The sequence below is a fragment of the Anopheles bellator genome, chromosome 2 (genome assembly GCF_943735745.2).
Source record: "Anopheles bellator chromosome 2, idAnoBellAS_SP24_06.2, whole genome shotgun sequence".
NCBI lineage: Eukaryota > Metazoa > Arthropoda > Insecta > Diptera > Culicidae > Anopheles > Anopheles bellator.
In genome coordinates, this window is record NC_071286.1 from 20,613,586 (window position 1) to 20,636,215 (window position 22,630).

Below are 22,630 nucleotides of genomic sequence, written 5' to 3' on the forward strand. Positions count from 1 at the left end.
AAAGCGAAAGCAATCGGCATTCCGTTGACGCGAAAACCGTGCATTGTTCGATCGCGAAGAATACCCGGGGTGAGTGTGTGTGCGAGGAGATCCGGTCAGTGCATGTGAAGGTGACCAGCAGGAGCTGGCGGTGTTGTCGCGCCCTCAGTGTTGGGACAAAAAGGTGCGCCGCCTGGAAGAAGGCCGCCTTCGGACGAGTGGTTGGGGCTGGTGGTGGCGGGGTGATAAGAAAGACGTGCACCCCAAAATCCGGGGCACCCGAAGTGAGGGAGCGAACGCAACGCCTACTCTCGGAACCCAACCAACGGACGGGACGGATAGCCTCGGCCAGGAACATCACGCGGACTCACACCGGGGGGTTGCGGGAGTGAGCGAGAGAGAAGCCGCCACGGGTACAGGGGTTTGTCCGTGCTCCGCGACAGAGCGGCGACGGTTGCGGCGGGGTCCCGGGGCAACCGATCGACGAGCGTCCGACCGACCGACCGAAACGGATTCATCATCAATCCCCGACACAAACAGCGGGGCGGCGATAGCGGATGTTGGCGCGGCGGCGGTCGCCCGTCGCCGTCGCCGTCGCCGTCGCCCGTCGTGACGACGATGGGGTGGTGTGGCCAGGCTCTCTGATGGTGGCGGCCGGGCCGGGCCGCGCGCAGCACCGTCTAAAGGTCGGGCCCCGCAGCGCGGCTCGGTGGCGTGTTTGTTGTTTTTTCTTTCCCTCTTTGCGTTCTTTCTCTTTCTCCCTCTCGTTCTCTCTCTCTCTCACGCTTGTTTCGTTTTCCGTTTCCCACTCCCGGCCTACGAGTCCCGAGTGCCCGTGGCCACGAACCGGGTTTCGACGATGACGACGGCAGCTGCTGCTGCCGCCGCCGCCTGCCGCCTGGCCGCTGTCGTCTCGCAGGGGCCACTTTCAGGGAGGGAGCGTGTGTTGGTGCGGTGTGGCCTTCGCCGCCGTTGCCGTTGCCGTTGCCATCGACGGTGCTCGCTGTTGCGCCGTGCCGTGGCCATCGGGGCGGGAGGTTTCACTGACTCCCCCCCGGGTCCCCTTCGCCGTATGCTCTTCCGTCGCTGCTTCGAGTGGGTGGGGAGGGGATGGGAGGCCGCCACAGAGCGCTGAACACGGTGCAGCTGTGTGCGTACGGCGGCGCCCGCGTTTATCGCCCGCCGCCGCGGCCGCCGCTTCACCGTCCGGCGGACACACGGTGCGCCGCGATGTGCCCCGGCCACCGCCACCCCGAGTTTCAGGTTCGCGGTGTGTTCTTCTTTTCCCTGCCTTCGCTTTCGTCGCTGGTCTCGCCGCCGCCGCGCACTCGGGGCCATCGCGCGCGACACGGGCGATAGGGGCCGCCGTGTGATCGAAGGAAGCGAATCGGGTTTTTCGAATTTCAAAAATGTGTCACACCCGAAAAGGGGGTGAAAGTGAAAATGGGTTCAAACTCGCACGCGAGGCGTCGAATCTCTCGATTCCCCGCGTGCGTGTCGTGCGTAAAAAATAGTAAACAAATGTCGCCCAGTGCCGTCGCCGCTCTTCTTACAGACTTCTTCTTTCCGGTTCCGTTTTCCGTAGGAGTTTTTGTGTTGCTTCAAGCCGAAAATTATGTAAACAATGAAAAGGTGGCCGCAGTGAAGAGAAGGTGGACGCAGTGAAGAGACGACACCGGCCCTCGAAGTGACGAAGCGGCGTTTCGGTGAAATTACGGTGAACGGTCAACGGGCCGGCAAAAGATGGCGGAACAGCAGGAACAGGCGAAGGAAGAACTGGTGGCCGCAAACCAGCCGGCACATCGTGACCGGGAGGAGGAGCAGAAAGCAGAAACCGCCGCCGCCCCGACCGTCGTCGACGACGACGTGCCAGTCAAGGCAGATAGTCCAGCCGTTGAACCGCGTGACTCCGCCGACGAACCCCCAGCAGCCCCAGCACCACCCCCGGATGATAAGGTAGCCGAGGAACGGCCGGGTCGGGTGGCATCACCTGCCTCACCGAGCGCCTCCCGATCTTCACCGCCTGCGCAGTCGCCAGCCCACGACGGTGATGCGTGCGAGCCGAACGTGGAATCGAATGCTGCGCCATCGACGGCCAAAGAACCGGATGATGTTGGCCACGACGACCGGTCACGGGAGGAGCCGACGGCGACGGTGGCGGTACCCGGTGAACGTTCCAGATCGACATCACCGGCCACCGTAGGGGGGAAAGTCGCTGAGGAGGCGACGACAGAGGAGAAGCAGGAGCAGGAGGAGCAGGAGGAGCAGGAGGAGGAGGAAAATGTAGCTGCCGCGAAGCAAGACTTGCCGGAGAAGCAAACAACCGACCCCACAGCCGCGGCTGCAGCAGAAACGGGCGAAGCAGCCGCAGCAGTTGCCATGGAAGCGGATGACGTGGAGCACAGGGTGCCACAAGCCGGCGACGATGCTGACCGCCACGGCAACAGTCAAGACGCAGCAGCCACAGCGCCGGTAGTACAACCCGGTGCAGCTGTTGCACGGGCAGAGCACGACGAAAAGAAACGTAAACGCCATTCGCCCGAACGCAGCAACCATAGCAGTGAAGAGGGCGCCGACGGTGGCAGAAGCAGAAGTTGCAGCACTGGCGGTAGCAGCAGCGACGACGACGACGAGAGCACTCGGTTAGTGAAAAAAGTGAAACTGGACGAGACGGCAGAGAAGGACAACGAGTCGCAACAGGAGGCAGGTGACCACCATCGAGAAGAACCGAAGAAGCAGCAGCCGCAGGGAGTCGAAGTGAACTCGCTGCCCGTGCCCGGAAAGGAGCTGTCGGCGACGGACGACGGTGAACGGCGACGGGATAGTGTCTCCGCACCACCTTCGCCTCGTCCCGTTTCGGTGCCGAGCGAACAGGACGCCCCCAGCAGCAACGTGATGGAGCACTCCGGGGAAACGGAAAATGTTTCGCCACGGCCCGCGCCTTCACCAACGCCCCCCACACCGGCACCAGTCGCCCCGGTTGCAGAAGCACCCGCGGTCGTCGATGTTCCGGCTTTGCTCGGGAGGGAGCCGGTTACCGTGCCCCCTAAGCCGGTTGCCGTGCCGTTACCGTTGCCGAAGGACGTGAAGAAGGCTGGTGGTGGGCTGGTGTCCAAGATACCGCTCGATACGGGCCGGCTGGAGGCCGACCTGCAGTACGCCAAACGGCAGCTGGCCGACGTTCGCTCGAAGTACGACGTGACGCGCAAGGAGCTGCACGCCACCAAACGCAAGCTGAAGCGCATCACGGCGCGCATGAACGGTGGCAACGCTGGCACGGGAAGTGGCTCGAGTGGATCGGGCCCCGGCTCGGGCGGTAATTCGCCACAAGGGGCCGGTGGCGGGGCCCCGGCCTCGTCCGACGACGATCGCAATCGCAAGTGGCGCGAACCGATGATACTGTCGGCGATGAAGATTAAGGCCGCGATGGGCATCCAGGCGTACAAGTCGTTGATCAAGGACGGGGAACTGTTGCTGCCCAGTCTGCGGACCATCACGCGCTATCTGGAATCGCTCCGGAAAGCGTCCTCTTCCGGCGGCGGGATCACCGGTGGCGCTGGAGAGCAGCTCGGTGGTGCACCGTTGGCTGCGGCCATCGGATCTTGCGCAATGGTGGTGGATGACGACGACGGGGACGATGACGACGAAGAGGATGACGGGCGTCGTGAGGACAGGCAGGGGAAGCAGCAGCACCAGATGGTGGCACGCGGGGGTCCCGTCGGTCACAAAGGAGCCAAAACGGGAGTCAACGGGAGTCGGCGTGTGGTGGACCATAACCGGAACGAGCAGCGACAGCGCGGAGACCCGGCACTGGAATCGGCCGTCGGTGCCGGTGCTCATCAGCTGTACCATCGGTCGCATCACTATCCGCACCACGGGCCACGGGATGTACAGGAAGTGGACCAGATGTCGCGTCAAATCAAGACCGAGCACGATCCTGTCAGCTTTACCGGTAAGTACACGAAGGGCTTACGCGGGGCACGGGGCAGTGTCCGGCACGCAGGAGGAGGAAATCGATGTTCGGGCTCCTCGAATCGACTCTCAAAACTTACTTGGAAGCGAGTTGCATTCCTTTGCAACTCGTTGCAAGTCCCTCACGCCGTTTGTTACCAAAAAACAGGATCCCGCTTTGTTTGGCCGGTTGGGGAACGTGAAAAGGATTTGAGGACACTTTCCAGTGCATACTTCACAGATTGTTGTCCTTTTTAGAGCATTGCGTGAGTGCGACCCGAGCTCGATCCGGTCTCGTTTTCGGCTGCTCCCTGTGACGTAGAAAGAAAAACCTAAACTTGGCTTTGCTGGCTTCAAATTACCTTTCGACGCGCATCGCGTCCCCGGGGCGGGCGGCAGCGAGCAATGAGAGGATCTCTCAAGATGGAGACGACGACGTTTAAAATATCGATTTTCTGGTAGCAAGTAAGCAGTGTGGTGGTGGTGGCCTCGGAAGCAGGGACTCCGGACAGAGAGCAAGAAGGTACCGTCAGTGTCGTCTATCGAACGCTGAGCCGGAGTTTCGAGGACCTGGGGGACGTTTACCGTGCGAGTCAATGCCATTTTTGGGCCGTTATCTTACCGGGAGGTGGCTGTGCCAAAATCCCGACATTATCGTCCGGAAACACCGGGTGACCGGACCGGGAGTTGTCCGACGAGCCACGAGCAGCGAGGCGCCGCCCCGCCCCCAGCAGCTGCAGATGTGACACGGGGGATGCGATCGATAAGGGTTGCTATCCCGGGACCCGATTTCCCATATTTTTTTGTTCCATCCTCGTGACGTGACCAGCCGAGGGAAACGGTTTCGCCGTTCCGCCGTCCGACACACCGAAAAAGCCCCCGGGGGCGGTTTGCAGTGCCAGGGGTTCGTTCGCCCTCGTTCCAGCAGGCCAGCAGGGGATAGTGGAACGGCGAGGTCGAAGAGCTGTAGCGGGGATCTGATCTGTTGTTTGCCGGTGGAGTCAGGCACGCGAACGCAGGAAAGTGGAGCACAGGGAAGCGCACGGTTTCGGCCCGGCCTGGTGCGCCTTCTCCGTCCCCCGGGGGACTCTGCGCGCTCGGTCGGGTGTGTCCTTTGGCATCCGAAAAGGGACGCCCTGGTCCGGTCTGGTGTGGTCCAGCGGCACCGAACTCTCGAAGGACACCCCCTGCAGTAATGGCCGGCCACACGGCGGTCACGTTGCCAGGGCGAGGCTGTGTTGGGCTCCTTTTTTTTTTTTTAATTCTCGACTTCAACCATCCGCCTGTGCACGAAGGGCACAGCGGACGGACCTTTTTCCCGTCCTGCCAACGGCTCGGATGGACGGGTTCTGCAACGTGGCTACCGGTCATTCCGGTTCCGTGTGCCTCCCGTGCATTTCATTAGGTTTCTGCTACCTTCTTCACTGTGAGGACATTCGGAGGTCGGGCCGTCCTGTTCGGCATCCGGCTCTCCGGAACAAGGATATACTGGTTCCCATTAGGAACGTTTCGCGGATGCGTGCGTTTGTTTCACGTCCGACCACACTTCGATGGACATCTCCACGTGATGTCAGCTCATCTTTCGGACCACTTCCTGAGTCTGGTCCAATCTCTCGAAGCGCGCCAAGGAGGAGCACCTACCGGACGGGACCGGATTACTTCATTTTTGAAGTGTCCCGAGAATGCAAAGCACGGTAATTCTATCCAGCTTAAGCGGAAGATAATGAATGCGGGTTACGGGCTGGGACGCCCGATGTCGGAGCCTCCATTATTAAACTGCTGTAATATTGATCCGATTTTTTGTAGGTAGAGGATGTGCAAAAAGATTCCGGGCGCGCTTCACCCTAATCATCCCCGGCCGACCCCTGCTAGGGCACTCCTCCACCCGGGGCCAGCAGCCAGCTTCCCCTGGCCATCGATGATGCCAGAAGAGGTATCGAGCGGTGGTGTGCGGCTTTATTTATGGCACCGTCCGACTCGACCCGGTCCGGCCCCAAGGATGTTGGTTCGCCCACGGACAAGGGAAATTACTTGACGCTCGACAGGTTTTCGGTCGGTCGGTCGGCCATCGCCACCGCCGGTAACGGTCGATGGCCATTTCTTTCCCGGGGGCTCCGGCTCCCCCCGGCCCACACGCCCTTCGGTGCCACCGAAGAAGGAAGTCGGGGCTACCTTCTTCCGAAGGACACACTCACACACCGAACGGTGGCCACCACTGCTTTCTTTCCCGGCCCCATCGGCGCTCTCTTTCTCTCCGCTCCGTAGCGCTCGGACCAGAAGGGACCGCCGCCGTTGGCGGCCAACCCGAAGGGAGCTGCTGGTGGTGGTATGTGTTCATCTTTCGTTCCGTTCGTAAAAGCCCCGGTCCCCGAAACAACCTGCCAACGCCCCGCCACCACCACCACCACCACCACCGCCGTTGCCGTTCGTTGGTGCGGTTGCCGGATTCGAATTTTGTTGGGACGTTTTGGGACCGAACCGCCGACCGAAAGGAAACCTTCTCTCCGCAGGTTCGATGGCCGGGCCGGTAGCGACGGCGGCGGCCAGCAGCGCCACACTCACTCTTCTTCCTCGGGGACCGTAAATAAAAGGGACTTCCCATCCGGGCAGGGAGCGAGCGAGACGGCGAACGAGGGACAGGTTTGCGACGAGTCCCCGGCATAAAGAAAAAGGTTACCTCTAGAGCGCGAGAAGACCCTCCGCGCGCGCATACCGGCGGCCATCCCGGCCGCTGTTTCCCGTTGCGAAGGGTTTCTTTCTCTCTCTCACACTGCTCCGTCCGTAGCTAGCTCTCTCTTTCGCCCGTTCGCACTCTTGTTGGTGGCCGTCATAATCTCGACCCTTGCCGTGTCCTCTTTTGGCCGTCCGTTCGATCCAAGCGCCGCGCGCGTCGACGGCGACGGCGACGAAGAACCCCGGAGAGATCTGGAGGACGTCGTCGTCCCGACCGACCGACCGACCGACCGGCAGGCATCCCTCCGGACGGTGGCAGGACTCTGGCCACCGACAAAAAACGACGCCTTCATTTAGCTTCTGCCGGCCGTCCGTCCTTTCGGTCGTACCTTTCCCGGGCCCACCTCACTGGCCCACCTTCCCCTCGGGGTTGCCAACGAAACACGTGTGTGCCGTGCCGGGCAGGGCACCAGATGGCGTAGCGCTCTGCTGCGTCCTCTCGACCACGGGTAGAGAGTTTGGAGACTCTCTTCGTCGCTCCCTTTCGCCGGGCTTCTTCGTTCTTTTAGGGGTTCGTTGTTCGCGCCTCCCTCCGGTACCCGGGTGACGTCAGGACACGGGCCGAACCCGGGCCCGGGTCGACCCGAAATTTGGTCTTTCGATGGAAAAAGGATTCCAGTGGCCAGTTCGGTGCGTGCGTGCGGCTTGTTGCGCCAGTTGGCAATCCCTGACGCAGTTTCATCCTTCGCCCTCCCCAAGGGTTGATTGATGTTGCGTCCAAAGGGACATCAGTCTCCAGTGTGTGGGATCCGGGGGACGTGGCAAGATATTGGGGACGGAACTCTCAGGGACAACCGCACCGTGACCGTTACCTGCTCGAAAGCTTCGGGGTCCGCCACCATCCTTCGATGCTGGCAGCATCCCAAGCGGCCAACAAGCCACAGGATTTCCAGGAGAGAGAGAGAGAGAGGGCGAGAGAGCGCCGCAACCGCGCACCAGCTTCTTGGAATTCGCGCACAACTTTCCTCTACTCTCTAAAGTCTAAGCGGCCTCGAAGGGATGGCCGTGCGGTGTCGACGTCTTGCGTGTGCCCCGCTGGAGATGATGGCGCTGCAATCGATACTTGTTGGCTACCAACAACCCCGCCACGCCCACCGCCCACCACACCGTTACAGGGAGGTCAACTTTTTGCCCGTGGGTCCCGTTCCGTTTCTTATTTTCTTCTCCGTTGTTGGTGGGGATCCATAATTTCTGATTCTAACCCCGCGAGTTATTGCGGAGGGGGCGCGTGCGGCGGAGGGTCACCGGTCTTCGGGCCGAAATTTGAAGCCCGTGAATCTGCCGACACTCGCTTCTGCCCACTGGGAGTTTTGGGGTTTCTTGCAAATTCGCTTTTTTGCTTCTCCGGTTTGATCTGCGCTGCGCTTGACCGACCGGTAAACGACGGGCGGTGAATACTTGGAAGGTTTCGGGTCCCAAGATCCTCCATCGCGTTCCCCCCCGGGAAGGATTGACACGCGGAACGGGCGGAACGGGTTGGCCTGTGTCTCGGCTCTCTTAATGGCGGATGGTGTACTTTCGCCCAGGCGGCAGTGGGCTGTGGGTGGATTAAGTCCATTGAAAAGTTGACGGAAAAAAATGTGGATGGTAATCAAAACGACCCCGAGTCGAAGGAGAAACGCAGCTTGGTGCTGAGTTCGTCAAGATGGCCGATGGCTTCTAATGTCAACATAATTTGTAATTTTTGAGGGGTCACGTCTGCTAATGGCCGCCATGTTGTTGAATATCTGTTTTAGCCAAGGAAGACGTCCACCGGAAAAATTCTTTATTTTTGAGCTATTTTCAAAACATGGATCGGAAGCCCAGAGATAATGCTCGCATCCCACACCCGAACCCATTGTGTCCCAATTCGGAGTTCCCTCGGTATGTCTAAACCGAAAGCTGTGTGGTCTGATAAGCTCTCTTCTGCTTGTTACTTGTTCGGAAGGATTTATGTCGCCCTTTTTGGGCAACTTTGGGATCTTCACAACTTATTCGGACACCAACATCTCACAGTCGGACCAAGGTCTGGGCGGTTGTGTTAAGTGAGTTACAGTCCTGCTTCGTTCGCTGATAGGATTTTCTGCCAGCAGCGGTCCTGTGCAATGTGGGACAAATGCAGTGGAGTATTGTCTATGGATATTCTTAGACGTGAACTACTCTGGATTCTGGATTCTCTTGGTGGAGCCTAATGCTGAGAGCTGCGTCCGTTTGCTTGTCCACTAGTAACTAGGATGCAAATTTAACGTAGGATCCAAAGCCCGCTACGTAGAGGCGCGAACTTCGCGATTGCTAACGCTGATTTGTCCCCTCAGGTGGTGGGCCTCAGACTTTGCTTTGAAGCTAAGGGATGGGGGTGGCAACCGTAAGCGATGGAGTGTCAACTCACGCTGGTTGGGTCCTTTGGTGCTTGATTTTAATGTATTTTTTCTCTATCTAAACCCTAGCCCGGAACCCATTAAAATGTAATAAAATATTAATTCTTTTCGAATGCCCTCTCTGCGCCATTCAAAAGGCTCATTTGCGCAACGAATCGAGTCAAAGGCTGTAATGAGTATGCAAAAAATGCGAAACAATAGAAGCGTGGCCACAAGAGCACTGTAATAAATGGTAATAGAATTCCGCACATAGAATTCCGCAATAGTAGGCTACACATTAAACACAAGTTCGATGTTTGGTTTTGATCCCATTTTTTGTGGCAGCATTTTGTTGCATATTTTTTCATCTTCGGGTTGCCTCGCACAACATTAACCGACAGAGAGAGAGTGAGAGAGAGAGAGGGGGGAGAGAGCGTTCTATATCTATCACCGGATGACCGGAAAAGCGTTCGCCTGCTCGTGTGTGCGTATTCAAATATTAACCACTCCCCGGCCCGGGAGCCGCCCGGGTCTCGTGGAACTGGCGAACAAATATATTTGCGGTCGGAAAAGCTCAGAGTCTGCGTGTGTATGTGTTTTAATTTCCAATTCCCGGAAAATGTGCGCCCAACGGGGGGCGCACAGGGTGGGCCGCTTTGTGCGGTGTGTCCTTTGTGTCCACCGTGCCACATCCCGGGGGCCGGGTTTTCCCCGGGTCAGAGTGGTGGCGCGCTCAGGATTCCGATTGGGCCCGGTGGTGAATTTTCCCGGGCTGCTGCGATAAAATAATCACCTTCGGTCACCGCCGTTTTTTTTACGTGGCTGCATTCCCGACCAACCAATCATAGGGAGTGGAATTCGTTCGGGAACTGAAAAGCGCCCCCGGGAAAATGGTGGAACTATGCGCGTTAAGCGGAATCATTAGCACACACCACGTACGCCGCCAATCAGCGGAATGACAATGATGCCTGCCGATGACAGCCTAATTATACCATGCCGCGAGAAGTCAGCGACCAAGAACTGGCTCGCTCGCCTTCTCTTTGCCGTTCAGCGTGCTGACCTGAAGCTGAAGACGGCTGCTCCATCGGTAGTGGGGCTGAGATCCTGCACAAAAGCTGTGCCGCGGAGGACGATCGCTCTCGATCAACTCGAACGGTGTGGTGATCGAGCGCGTGTTGAGTGCCATCGTTTTGCTGTTGAAAAAGCTCAAACATTAACTCGACCGCGACCCCTCCAAAAAAAGCGTTGGTAGCTCCTGGCTGGGGCTGGCTGGCTGGCGATATGATACATGTCGCCGGAACAACTGTTCCCGGGGTTCGTCGGAGGGCCGATTTCAACCAATCGGCAATCGGCTGCCGATGCCCATCTCTCACTCTCTAACGTGCATGGCACCGGGATTCCCGGGGATTTTCCCCGGCACAGCACCGAGCGCGAGGATCCACCGAGCTGGGGAGGGACGAGAGAATTGCGGGGGAACTACCGGTGCGCGTGGTGGTTCCGGAATAAAATAAACTATGCAAGAAAAAAAAAAAAAACACCCACATTTGATGGACAAAAAAGGACAGCAACTAAAATCCGGACCCCCTGGAGAATTGAGGGAAAATTTGTGCCCCACGCTCTCCGGGTGGGTGTTAAGGGGGGGGGAGGGTGCCTCTTTGAATTCCTTTTTCAGTGTTCGCCATCAAATGGTGCGCGGAGCCCCACTCACTGGGTGATGCTGCGAGTGTGTTGTGAGGCTCCGGTGAGGTCCTGGGACGGGACAGGAGGACCGGGGGCCCGCTTCCGTCGTGCGTGCTTTGTGTTGGTGGCCGCGGGATGGTGGGTGCGAAACGGGGGAACTCTGTGACCTGATGTGGCCTGATTTCTGTATTTTCAATATTATTATTAGTGGCAACCCGGGGATTTTTTGCTCTCGCCGGTGCTGCCGCTGCCACTGCCGCTGGTGTGTGATATATTTTTGCGTAATCAAATGGGACACGCCCCGCGCACTCCACCGCCGCCTCCACTCTCCAGTTCTCCCGCGGGCTCCCTGTTTTCGTACCGAACTTTTGTTAATTAAAAGTGAGAAAACAAAAATATGAACCCGGGGAAAACCCGGGAATTCGTGCCGCCACCCACACACACGGCGGGGGAGGACTGGGTCGATGGAGGGCTGGGTGGTGGTGAGGTGTGCCTCCAAAGGACGCAAAGGTCCAGGAAGGATAGCGGCGGCGGCGGCGAGGGACGACCTCACTGGTGTGTGTGTTGTACTCGAAATGCGCTCTGGGCCCCTCGGGTGGGTGGCAGAGGAGGTCATGACCTCGCCCCTCTACCACCCACCGCCACCGGCGACCCTTTCTCGGCCCGTGTAACGAACTGGCATCATCCCCGGTGGGAACCGGCTTGGCCACAGAAACCATTTTCTATGTATATGTGGCCGCCCCCCTTCAGGCTCATGCCGTGACCGACCCGACCGGTGGGAAACGTCCCTCCCCACCGAAAGGGGGCCATGGGCCTCCCCCGGGTTTGTGTGTCGGTGGTGGTGCTGTATGTGTGCCATCCGGTCCCCGGGATTCGATTGCCACCAAACCCGGTGGTGCTGGGTGGGATGCTGCTGCTCGTGGGCGTTGTACTCCCCACCCCCAACGCGACCCGACCCGCACTACCCACCGAGAGTCCCGTTCCGGGTTTGTGCGGGTGACGCGTCCGAGTCTGACGTCTCTCTCTCTCTCTCCCCGTCTGCGATTGAAGCGTGGCCACAGAACCTTCCTCGTTGTCCGGCAGGGCCTCAGGTCCTCGGTGTTTGGTTGGTCCCTTTCCGAAATCATCCCCTTCGGTGTGGCACCGGCCCTCCCGGAACACCGGGGAAAATCGATAAAATCGAGAACGGCTGCGAAGGGGAGCGCAGGACATAACCCAAACCCACTCGCGGTGTCCTGGGCCACTCCAAATGATGGCTGGGGGGGAGGGGGGTAGGTGGGTACAACGCACCCACACACCACCGATCGGAAGAGAGGGGCTCCCGGGGGGGGGAACTCCCGCTGGTGGTGGGACCCTTCGGGGCTTTGTTTTGAGTTGGTGTCCCGCATACGAGGGGATGGCTGCCTGAGGGAGCCCGGGACCGAACCGGGGAGTCCAGGGAAGGGTCCAACAAGGGCCATCGGGCGGCCATGTTGTGTCCGGGCCGGCCTCCCTAGGAGTATCGATCCGTTCCCGCTTGCCGTGGCCGAGGCAAGAAGGGCCGCAGAAAGGGCCGAGGCCGCGCCAACATAGCACATAGCGTCGATGGCACGAGGGGGACGCTGGAGATGTTACAGGACGGGTGTGAGCGAGAGCGAGAGGCCCCACCACCCCGCCATCCGTTACGGGGCCAACTTTTCACAGGGCGAGCGGGCGGGTTGTGGCGCACACCACCGAGAAGGGCCACCGAGTCCTTTTTGAGCGAACGGGAGAGGATGCGAGACAGAGTGCGAAGAGCGAACCCTCCTCCGGCCGGGGTGGCCCTCGCGGTCCGCGCGCCGCGCGGTCCATAAAAGAGGGAGCCAAAAGTGTGTGCGTTCGTGGCCAGTGAGCGAGAGCCCGCGTTTCGTCCTTGCGAGAGGGTGGCGGACGATGGAACCAGGGACGACGGGTCGGGCCGACAAACTTTGAGCACCGGGAGGCCTGGTGGGGAGCTCCCGTTTCCTTTTTTCCCGTAGCTCTCCGAGGTGTTTGTGTGTATGTGTGCGTCGGCAATGCCTTCGCAAAGGAGGGGGCGTCCTTCGAGGCCATCGCGCCCCCGGAGAGAGAGCGAGAGACGAGACGATGGTGGGTGAGAAAGAGAGAGAGAGCGAAGAGCCATCGTGTTGCCGAGGGAAACCGCCGAGGCGCCTGGCGCAGCATCTGGGTGGGTGGTGGTGGCCACCACAGGACGACAAGGCAAGGCACGGCACGTGGGCACGCGGGGCGTGGGGCGTAGCATTCTTCAACCGAGAGAGAGAGCCCTTCGCGCCCCCAGGGGCCCACCACCGCGAGCCCGACCGGAAGCAGCTTTCAGTAGCGCGCGTGGGTAGAACTGCGCCCCCCCACCACCGAAAACACCTGAGTTTGTGTCTGTATGTGTTTGTGTGGAGCGCTGATGATGGCCGATGCTGCGGGGCCCGCACTGTGAGGCCGTGCGCCATTTTGTACGGCCAGCCCCAGTGTCCCAGTTATCCTTCAAACGGGGCCAACGCGAAGTTGGGAGGCGTTCAACGGTGACCAGCGACGACGGCCATCTTGTGTCCCTGAAGCGTTCACAGTGGGTGGCGGGGGGTCACCGGCAGTGATCGGAACCACGCACACCCACACCGAGAGAGCTCTGGCTGATCGTGACCGTCGTCATGGCGGAGCAACCTTCGGACCGCGCGCCCCGGGCGAGATCCCTCTTTGGACGATTAATGGCGGGGACAGAGGATAGCGTGGGGAAGGGAGCCCCCGACGGGTCCACCAGTTTGTGTGGTTCCGTGGATCTGGCTGGGCCGCCATTTCCCACGCCTCGGGAGGATCCTTCTTCGACTCGGGGGCAAGGACCGTGGACCAAGACCATATTTGGACCAAGAATGTCCTGGACCTGGAGGTTGCCCGCGACGCCTAGTGAGGGATTAACAAGGCATCGGGGTGCGCCATATACCCGCCCCGGATTGGTGGCCATGTATTGGTACGTGTCCTTGTTGATGACTCCGGGAATCCAGGGCTCCCGGGGAATGCCACTGATGATGCTGCTGCTAATGATGCCGATAATGTGGGATGACCGTGGGTGGGTGATGATGATGGGGCGATGCGTGGGGGACAACTAGCCCCCTCCCCTCCCCCACACACAAGCACATGAGCTGAAAGGATATAAATAAATTGATTATTTACTGTGTGTATGTGGGTGTGTGTGTGTGGGTTGTTGGTGGGGAGTAGGCCCACCCACTAACGCCCACTGCCGACCCCCCAGGATTCACACATACAATAGGTACCCCTGGCACACATACACCGACGTTCGCCAAATTCCTGCGGATATGATGAGTGATGTGAATTTTGTATATTAAATTTGAAGCCTTTTCCACCTCCCCCCACCCCGCCCGGGGGTCGGTTTCGATCCTGCACTTTTTTTGCACAACCACCCCCTCGCTGTAGGTGAATCCCCGGATGGACAAAGTAGAATTCCCGGATGGATGAGGGGGGCTTATGGTCCCCAATCGCATGCTGCATAATCGTGCATCAGATCCTGTGGGGTTCCTGTGTATATCCTGTAGGCACTGGACACCCACACACACTAGTGGGGGTGAATGGCTGCGAAACGGGTGGAATCGGCTCTCGGTACATAATAATGATGCACATCCTCACACCTTCCCAACATAATTATCCTTGGCCCAGGCGGTCCGTTGACCATCGATTTTGTGCCCGATGGAGTGGTGCATCTCATCAATTATGTATCACCACGACACTAGCAGGACAAATGCTGATGATGAATGATGTGATTTTTTTTATTGGTCTTCACCGCATCCCACAAAGTAATGGCTAGGGATATGGGCCACAGGACTGCTAGAAGGCGCTAGAAGGCGGCCTCCATTTACTTCCGAGATATGCGCGGGCGGTGGCATCCGGTAATGGCAGCCCCGGGCCAAAGGACCACGGAGGATTCACCGTCGTGGCTCTGATTGGCTGAAGTAATTCAATTGAATGCGCCAATTTTTGGACACAAAAGAGCTTCCCATGAGGTGTGGTCGGATAGGTTTTGGTAGAAACTCTTACCCCAGGTCCTAAAAGTCCCTTTGACCGCTCCGAGTTCACGCTTAAAGTAACCCAATAGTGGCATGCCGACTGCGGTTGTCATCATCCATTACTGATTCGAATCCGCAGCGTTACCAACACCTAGGTCAGCAAAGCAGAGCAGTCAAGTGGCTTGCTTCAACTTAGGAAAGGCCTTTTTTTAATGATCGGTGTTCATTTATTAGTATCTTCAACTTATCGACAAAGGAGACCTCAACTCAACCCAACACACACCTAGTTCTTAACGTCCCTACCCCGGTTAGTGAGCCGCGAGGTTAGACGCAGGATTGGAACGAGCGTTGTTCGCACGTGCGAACCTCTAAGCCGTTGGATAGCTCCACCCAGAACAGTCTCAACAGCCTCGTTTGTCGATACCGTTCGCATCTTCCGCTTCGGCCGCTGCACGCTGCGACAGCCCCAGCCTGTTCCTTGGGTGTCCTGTGGGCCTCAGTCAGCTTCGGTTCGGTTCTCTTGTGGAGCTACAATCGGTTGTCCGACGTGATGCCGTCATCATACTCGAAGCAGAGGCAGCTTTTTCGCTGCTGTCGTGCTCCACTACGCGACATCAGTCTCGGTAATGTTGGCAATGGAGAAGTCATCCTGTCAGGTCAGGTGCATCCCCCGCCATCGTCCTCTCGTAGTTCCGAATGGGATAGAACCACGTTATCGACCTGCTCCCTGACAGACAGGGATACAGGAAAAAAGCCCTTGACTCCAGTACGGCGGCCATCGCCAGCTCGATCGGCTCACCTCTTCCGATTTTGACAGGTCTTCAAGCGCGAACCGGTCACTGATTGGCTCAAAACTGATGTGACCATTTGGAGCGGTTTTACGAACGAATTCTTGGCTCTATACGTGCCAGGTCCAGAGGTCAACACTCTACCTGGTTGATATCTTTGTGCTGCTACTCCAGGCCGACATTTGATCTCGTCGTTCACCGTCATCCTTAGGAGGCACACATATCCTGGCCACGACACATCTGTGCGATCCTCACCACAGCAGCGGCGAATATCGGGACGTGCGCACACCACATGGCAGGCAGGCAGGCAGAGTAGCAGCTGTTGTCGCCCAGACCCAGGCTGGTACGCCACCACCGCTCGCTGCTGATGGCGATCGTCGAAGCTTCGTGTGGTCGGTCTGCGTTTTCTCGAGGCTACCTACCTGCTAACCGATGGCCAATTTTTGCCTGGCCAGGCCAGTTGATCGGATAATCCCCCCGAGGTCTCTCGCGGGTCGGGTCGGGTCGGGGACGACAGCAAATGGCAAACGGTGCCCCAATGTGTCGTCGTGGTCCAGGGCTCGGCGATTCGGGGCTTTAGTTTTGTTCATTTTTTTTTTGGCAGAACGCGCGTTTCTACTGCGCCATATAACCCGCGACGTGTTATCTCTCGCTCTCGGCCACTGCTCTCCGCTCTCTCTGTCTCCCTTTCTGTTTCCGTCCCACAGCTCCCTCGCTCTCTCTCTCTTTCTCGCGCCCTGTCCGAAGGTGCGTCAGCCTCGAGGCGACGAGCGCCAACGCGGTCCGCGGCGAACCCAAAGCCCGCAGCGCAGCGCACACACGCGATGATGTCGCAGTTGTTGGCTGTGGCCATCTCATCGATACCACCACCAGCGCCACCGTCGCCACAGCCCTGTCCCTCTCGTACACTCGGGAGCCAAAGCGATCTCTTTCTCGCCACCGATCGGTGCCTTTGTGGACCGCGCGGTGGCAATCAACGGCAGCGTCAGAGCGGCCGACTTCTAGCCGCTACACCCCCCGGGCCAGCAACTGACGCAGCTGCTGCCACTACCGCCGGTTGGCCCTCTCGCTCCCTCGCACGCCCCGCTCAAGATCACCGGCCGCGCGCGCTGTCCTGCCTGCCACGCAAACACCTTCCGCTCGATCGCGGTCGCTGGATGTAGATTCTTTCGACGCATCCGGTACGCGGCTTCTCTCGAGGACGTTTCGGTCTTTGCCTTTCGGTGGCGTGCCACCCAGCACACAAACACACGCACGCGAGCACGCGCGGCGGGTGGCTATGGCGCTGACGAAAGCCGCGCGCTGCGTGCGGCCATCTGCGGGAGGCGGCCGGCAGGCAGGCAGGCAGGCAGGCAGGCAGGCAGGCAGACAGGCAGGCAGGCAGGCACCACCATCACCATCACCTGACTGGTTTTTGGGGCTATTTTATGGTATTTTGCGCGCTGCCCCCCTTTTTTCCCAGCCGTCCCTCTCCCCTGCCGTGGCTTGGGGCGCGCGAGGCTTCTTAAATAAATTTATAACCCACCATCCCGGCCGGCCGGCCGGCCGGCCAAATGGCCACCATCTTTTTTCCGGTCGTCCTTCGGTGGTCGCCACCCCATTCCCGTGGCATATTTACATCTTGCGGCGATCAGCACCGATGGTGGCCGGCCGCCAACCGATCGGTTTGATCGCTCCCAAAGGTGGTCGGCGGCAGGCAGGGTTTTTGGACGGCTTTCGGAATGAGTTTTGTGGGGATTCAATTTGTCCGTGGAGTCGGACGAAATGTTGTGACTGCAAGCGGTGGACGAGCAGGAATCTCCCTGCGGTCAGGGGAGAAACGATAAGTTTTCGTGGTCCAGCGAACTGGGCTGAAGTAGCTGCTTGTTGAAGTTCAGACCAAAAGCTCAAACATCGCGCCAGCAGCCTAAGTCCAAGGCTACAGACGAGCCTTAAGTGTGGCCACTGAAGTCCTTGTGGTAATAAGACACGCAGAGGACATTAGGGTTTCTTGGTCAGAGGCTGGTGGTATCTCGGTAACAATGTGCGGTGAAACTTCCCTGATGGCGTGGGTCGGCAGTTGATTAAGAGCTGGCCACTCATTATTATCGCGAGGATTTTTTGCCATTCAACATGCTCGCGCCTGTGCCGTAGAATGGCATCCAGCGAGGACCGGACCACCGACCTCCACAGACTGCTAGCGTTCGAGGTACAGACTGGCGCCTAGTGGACGATCCTAGAATACGGGGATCCTAACGCACGTGGTAGTGCCTGACGACCCGGCTTGGCCTTGTCGAAGATGTGACGCAAATTCTTGGGCTTCTCGAAATTAACGCGGATATTCGCACGTCGTCCAGCCGAAGCCCGAAGGCGTCCGGCGGCAGCCGCAGCCCTGGTGTTATTTTGAGTGTGTGGAGTCCAGCACCAGCACCTGTCTTACGTCGCCTCTGAGCGCCAACCGAGCGTCGCGCGCGTGCTCCGTAACCTTCGGGGGCCACCCCGATGTTGGCCAGAGAGTTGGCAAACCCGTTTTCGTCGATGGCTTCGCGTGGTTCGCGTCGTGTGCTGTAAAATAAAGGCCTACTGGGGGCCTGCGCCATCACGCGCCCACCATGAGCTCCTCACCCGCCCGGCCGGCACGCCCTGGGCTTTGTAGGCTTAACCTTTTCGTGGCGTTTCATTGGTTTGCTTATGGCAAAAAAAACCCGAGCAACAAAAAACCATCCGTTTCACATGACACGAGCTGCGGCCAGAGCCCCCGACCGGGAGGCGACATCTTCGAGGATGCGATCTTCTCCGGTGACCACCACGGTGACAAAACTCGACGCGAAGAAGTCGGCTGTCCACTTCGACCGAAGGGAGCTCTCTTTTTCGGTCATGGCTGCGCGCGCACAGAGAGAAGGCCAGTGGCGGGCCAACCGGAACACCACCACCACACACCCAAGTTGCGGTGGTGGTCGTTTCACCCGTTCACCGGTGCTGGCCACCGACACACGCGGGGCGGTCCAGAAGGGGGTTCACAAATTTCTCATTCTGCTGCGCGAAGGCCTCGGTCGACCGCGGGTTGGCGACGGAACGGAACCAATAAATCCTTCGCCTAAGCTCAAGGAGAGAGACCTCCATTAGGACCCATTTATTAACCGACCCCGTGCGGACCTTTTCAAAACCGCAAGCTACCTGTACCTGTGTGGTTGGTTCACGACAAGTCCCAAAACTATCTGCCGGGCGCCTAGAAAGAAGGAGACCGTTCTCTGGAGTTGATGGAAAAGGCTGCTCCGATGCTGGCTCTGTTATCAAAGCGTGAGGTCTTCAAATTCAGATTTGCAGAGCCCCGAAGGTAAGTTACCCCCTAGAGCTTATCTGCTAATCTGCGAAGACGTCAAATTGTTTCCATTTTTTTTGTACATGTGGATGTCTTTTTGCCTTTCACTTCACGTTACGCACGCACGACGCAGCCGATGCCCTTTTGGGCGTTCGCTACTTTCTTTTAATTTTACTTCATAAAAATGTAAAATATTTACGTTGCCAAACCTGAAGCGGGCGTCCCCACGCGCCAGGCACAGCAAAATGGCGGCGGTGTGCAGGTTGTGGTGGCCAACCGCCACCGCCCCTGTACCGCGGACTGACCACCATCAGCAGCGCCGACCACGTCTCGAGAGTTTCTTATCGCGCGCATACGACATACGTCACCCGTCCCGGTTGGTCCGCTCGGCCAGCGAGATTACATCAGCGCGCGGGTCGAGTCGCCGCCGGACGTTCGAAAACCTTCACCGCACGTCTCGCTTCCCACGGGGCATGGGTGGAGGGACGGACGGCCGAGGGCCGCAACCTCGACGACGCGGTCGCGCAGCCGCAATCTCTCGAAGACCACGAAGACGGTGGCCGGAGGTGCGCTTCGTTTCTGCGAGAGCGGACTTTAAGGCCACCACCACCACCCTGTTCCTGTTGTTGTGGCGTGGCGTTGGTGAGCGTCTCTTCCTGTTACGTCTGGCCGGGTTTGGGCCCCCCCGGCCTATACCTGGTGCCAGCGAGACACGCGCCTCTCACTTAGTTCACAGTGCGAATAAATGTGGGTCCCAAATTCGAGGAACGAACCACAACCCCCACCGGGCATCGGTGGCCCCCAAGAAACGAGGCCACGACACCGATGCGGGTAGCGGAGGCTCTCGAAGCGACACTTGCGATTTTGGCGGTGAAATGTGTTAACCAATGCTGGCACGGAAACGGAAGTAGTAACACATCGTGCCAGCAAAACCCAGCCCAGGCGGTTCACATAACTTCCTTCGTGGTCAGTCCTCCCGGATCCACTTGAAAGTCCCATTAACTGATACGGGATTTCGGGGATCGTCAATGTTTCGTCTGAAGTCTGGAGCAACATCCAACAATGACTATTTGTTGCTTGGTGATCTTCAAGCGCCAGATGAAGGTGGATTTCCCAGAGGTCTCTAGTCCCTTCACTGCAACAAAAGGGATTGTGTCTCTTCAACATCGCATTGGAAGCGTTTCTGGAGTGGATTTGCTATCCGCGGACTCTACTATAGAAAAGAAGGCTCTATAGAAAGGATCGGAAGGAACCGATGTGGCGCAGGTTTACAATGGAATTGAACAAGCTTCGGCTAGTCTCGTTCTGCAGATAAACGAAAATAAGACCAAATTCATGGTGACACCGTCGTCAGCAAACCTATCAATAACATCGAAAAGTATGCGTGGGAGTGACTGACAGTTCGAAATCGTTTCGAGCTTCACCAATCCAGCGTCGAAGGTTAGAGTCTGTCCAAAACGGATGAAATCCCCTTTGAGACGCGTCCGAGAGAAGGATGCCTTATGTCTGGAGCTTGCACTGATAGCGATGCGAGAACGTCCGGGTTTTACGAGTTGGTCGGCTAAAGGAGCTCATCCGCGATCGATAGAGGATCGCTCTTGCAGGCCAGGACCTTGAAGTTCTTTTGGCTGAGTTCGGGGGTTGGCTTGCTCATCCTGGACTTCAGTCCATGGTATGCTCTTCTTTGCCCATGGCCTGACACTGTTAACCCTTAAGCCCTTCGGGAAGGAATAAGAAAACTGCGAACTGTTTAATTGACTGTTGTTCTTACGTTTCTTGCAGCTTCGCCCGATATCAATTACTACCAGCACAACGCGGATGACGATGAGGACGATGACGAGGACGGCTATCAGAATCCGGCCTCGCTGCTGCAGGACAGTTGCTACGGTGTTGGTGCGGCAACTGGCGATGGCAATCAAGCCGGCGGACACTACAACCAGCATGCATCGAACCAGCAGCAGCAGCAGCCGCCGCAACAACAACAAACCCTGTCCCAGACCCAGATCGAGTTTCTCAAGTCGATGGTGGGCTTCCGCAAGAAGTGGACACCGTACGAGCTGCGGATGTGCAACGACGTTCGGCGGATCATCGGCAGCCGGGAGTACGATTCGTTGCGGAAGAACGACGGCATGCCGTTGCCGAGCGTGAAAACGTTGCGCAAGTACCGGCACGCGGCCCCGCTGGAGGATGTGGACGCGATCGGCCGGAAGCGCAAGCTCCACGAAGCGCTGGACGATTCCTCCTGCCAGCCGCAGATCGGGACTCCGTACGGTGGTGGTGGTGCCGGTGACGACGGTCGGCTCTTTTCGTATGGGCGTTCCGCGAAGCGACGGCTAAAGGCGGAGCACGATCCGGACGGGCAGTTTGACGCCCGGATGCTGACGCTGGCACAGATCAGCTTCCTGCAGACGCTCTCGCTGAACACGAAGGGCTTCTCCGACTATGAGCTGCAGCGGTCGCTGGAACTGAAGAACGAGCTGGGCTGCAAGAACTACGAGCTGCTGCGGCAACAGGAGTTCCTGAACATTCCGACGCTGGCGATGCTGACGCGCTACGAGCAGGACAACGGGCTGGAGGATCTGTCGCGGTACGCGGAGGCTGCCGCCGAGGAGGAGGAAGAACCGCACGACGAAGCGGATGGTGGTGGGGGTGATGGTGGCGTAGGTGGTGGTGGCGGTGGTGGCCCGTTACGGTTGGTCGTCGATCGTCGTCAGGTGCAGGACCACCGGCAGCAGCAGCAGCAGCAGCAGGAAGTCGACGAGCAGCAAGCCCGGGAACAGCAGCAGCAGCTGGAGCTGTACAATCGGCTGACGCAAGCGGATCCCGCCCGGCACCCACTGTTCGATAGCATCGCTGACGATTCACCGCCCGGTGAGGGTACCGGCGGCGGTGGTGGCGATCACCCCGGCAACGTAACGGCGGCTGCCATCGCGGCGGCCATGGTTGCGGCGGCTGCCGGTCTTAATCCGCTCGATCTGAACGGGGGTTCCGGTGGCGGCGGTGGCACCGGGGACGACTCGTCGCTCAGCATTTTCGAGCATCACTCGATCTTCGACAAGGATACGCCCTCCTTCGACATGACGAAGTTGTCTCCGGCGCACGTCGAGTTCCTGAACACGCTGCCCGAGAATCCGAAACGCTGGACGCAGGAGATGATCAACTCGGCGCTGGACATCAAGAATGAGATCGGTACGCGAGACTACGAGATCCTGCGCCGGCAGGGCATTCCGCTGCCGGCCGCACGAACCCTGCGCCGCCACAAGGACATTCGAAGCAAGGCGGACCGGGTCGGGGGCGAACCCGGCGAACTGTTGCCGCCCCGGAGCGGTGCCACTACGCCGGCGCCCGCTGGCATCGTTGGCAGTGGTTAGATGGACGGAACACAGGGGAGAGCGAGAGAGAGCGAGAGACAAACGATGCGCCGAGCCGATGTAGAAACCGATCCTTTTTAAGTACCTGTGCCAGACATTTCTGATCGATATCTAACACTTTTAGGGACAAAGGGATAGGAAAGAGCGGTGACGCAGCCCCCCAGAGGAAGTCCCGACATGTATGACCCCCCCTCTCTCTTATTATCCCGTGTGCGCCAGTGGGCATCAGGAAATCGTTGTGATCGTAAATTTTAACGTGTTTAGTGAGCTAAGAGAAGGATAGGTTTGGAAGGGGATAGGAATTGGCCTTCTCTTGTCGAAAGCAGCTTGCGGCGGCGGCGAGGTCATTCCCCCGGAACGGGGGTAGTGTTCTTAGTAGGCATATCAACACAGGACTAGCTCGTCGTGAATCGAACGTGAAACCACCACCATCCCCGTGATTAAACTTAAACATTACCTTATC

General features: G+C 58.6%; 1 protein-coding gene across 1 annotated transcript; it reads left to right on the top strand.

Annotated features, from left to right (window-relative positions):
- Positions 1-1,722: 1,722 nt before the first annotated feature.
- Positions 1,723-22,167, top strand: LOC131207166 (uncharacterized). Its single transcript, XM_058199776.1, has 3 exons — positions 1,723-3,931; positions 20,579-21,456; positions 21,517-22,167. Exons 1-3 carry the CDS (start codon positions 1,723-1,725, stop codon positions 22,165-22,167), a joined length of 3,738 nt encoding a protein of 1,245 aa, XP_058055759.1.
- The last annotated feature ends 463 nt before the right edge of the window (positions 22,168-22,630 follow it).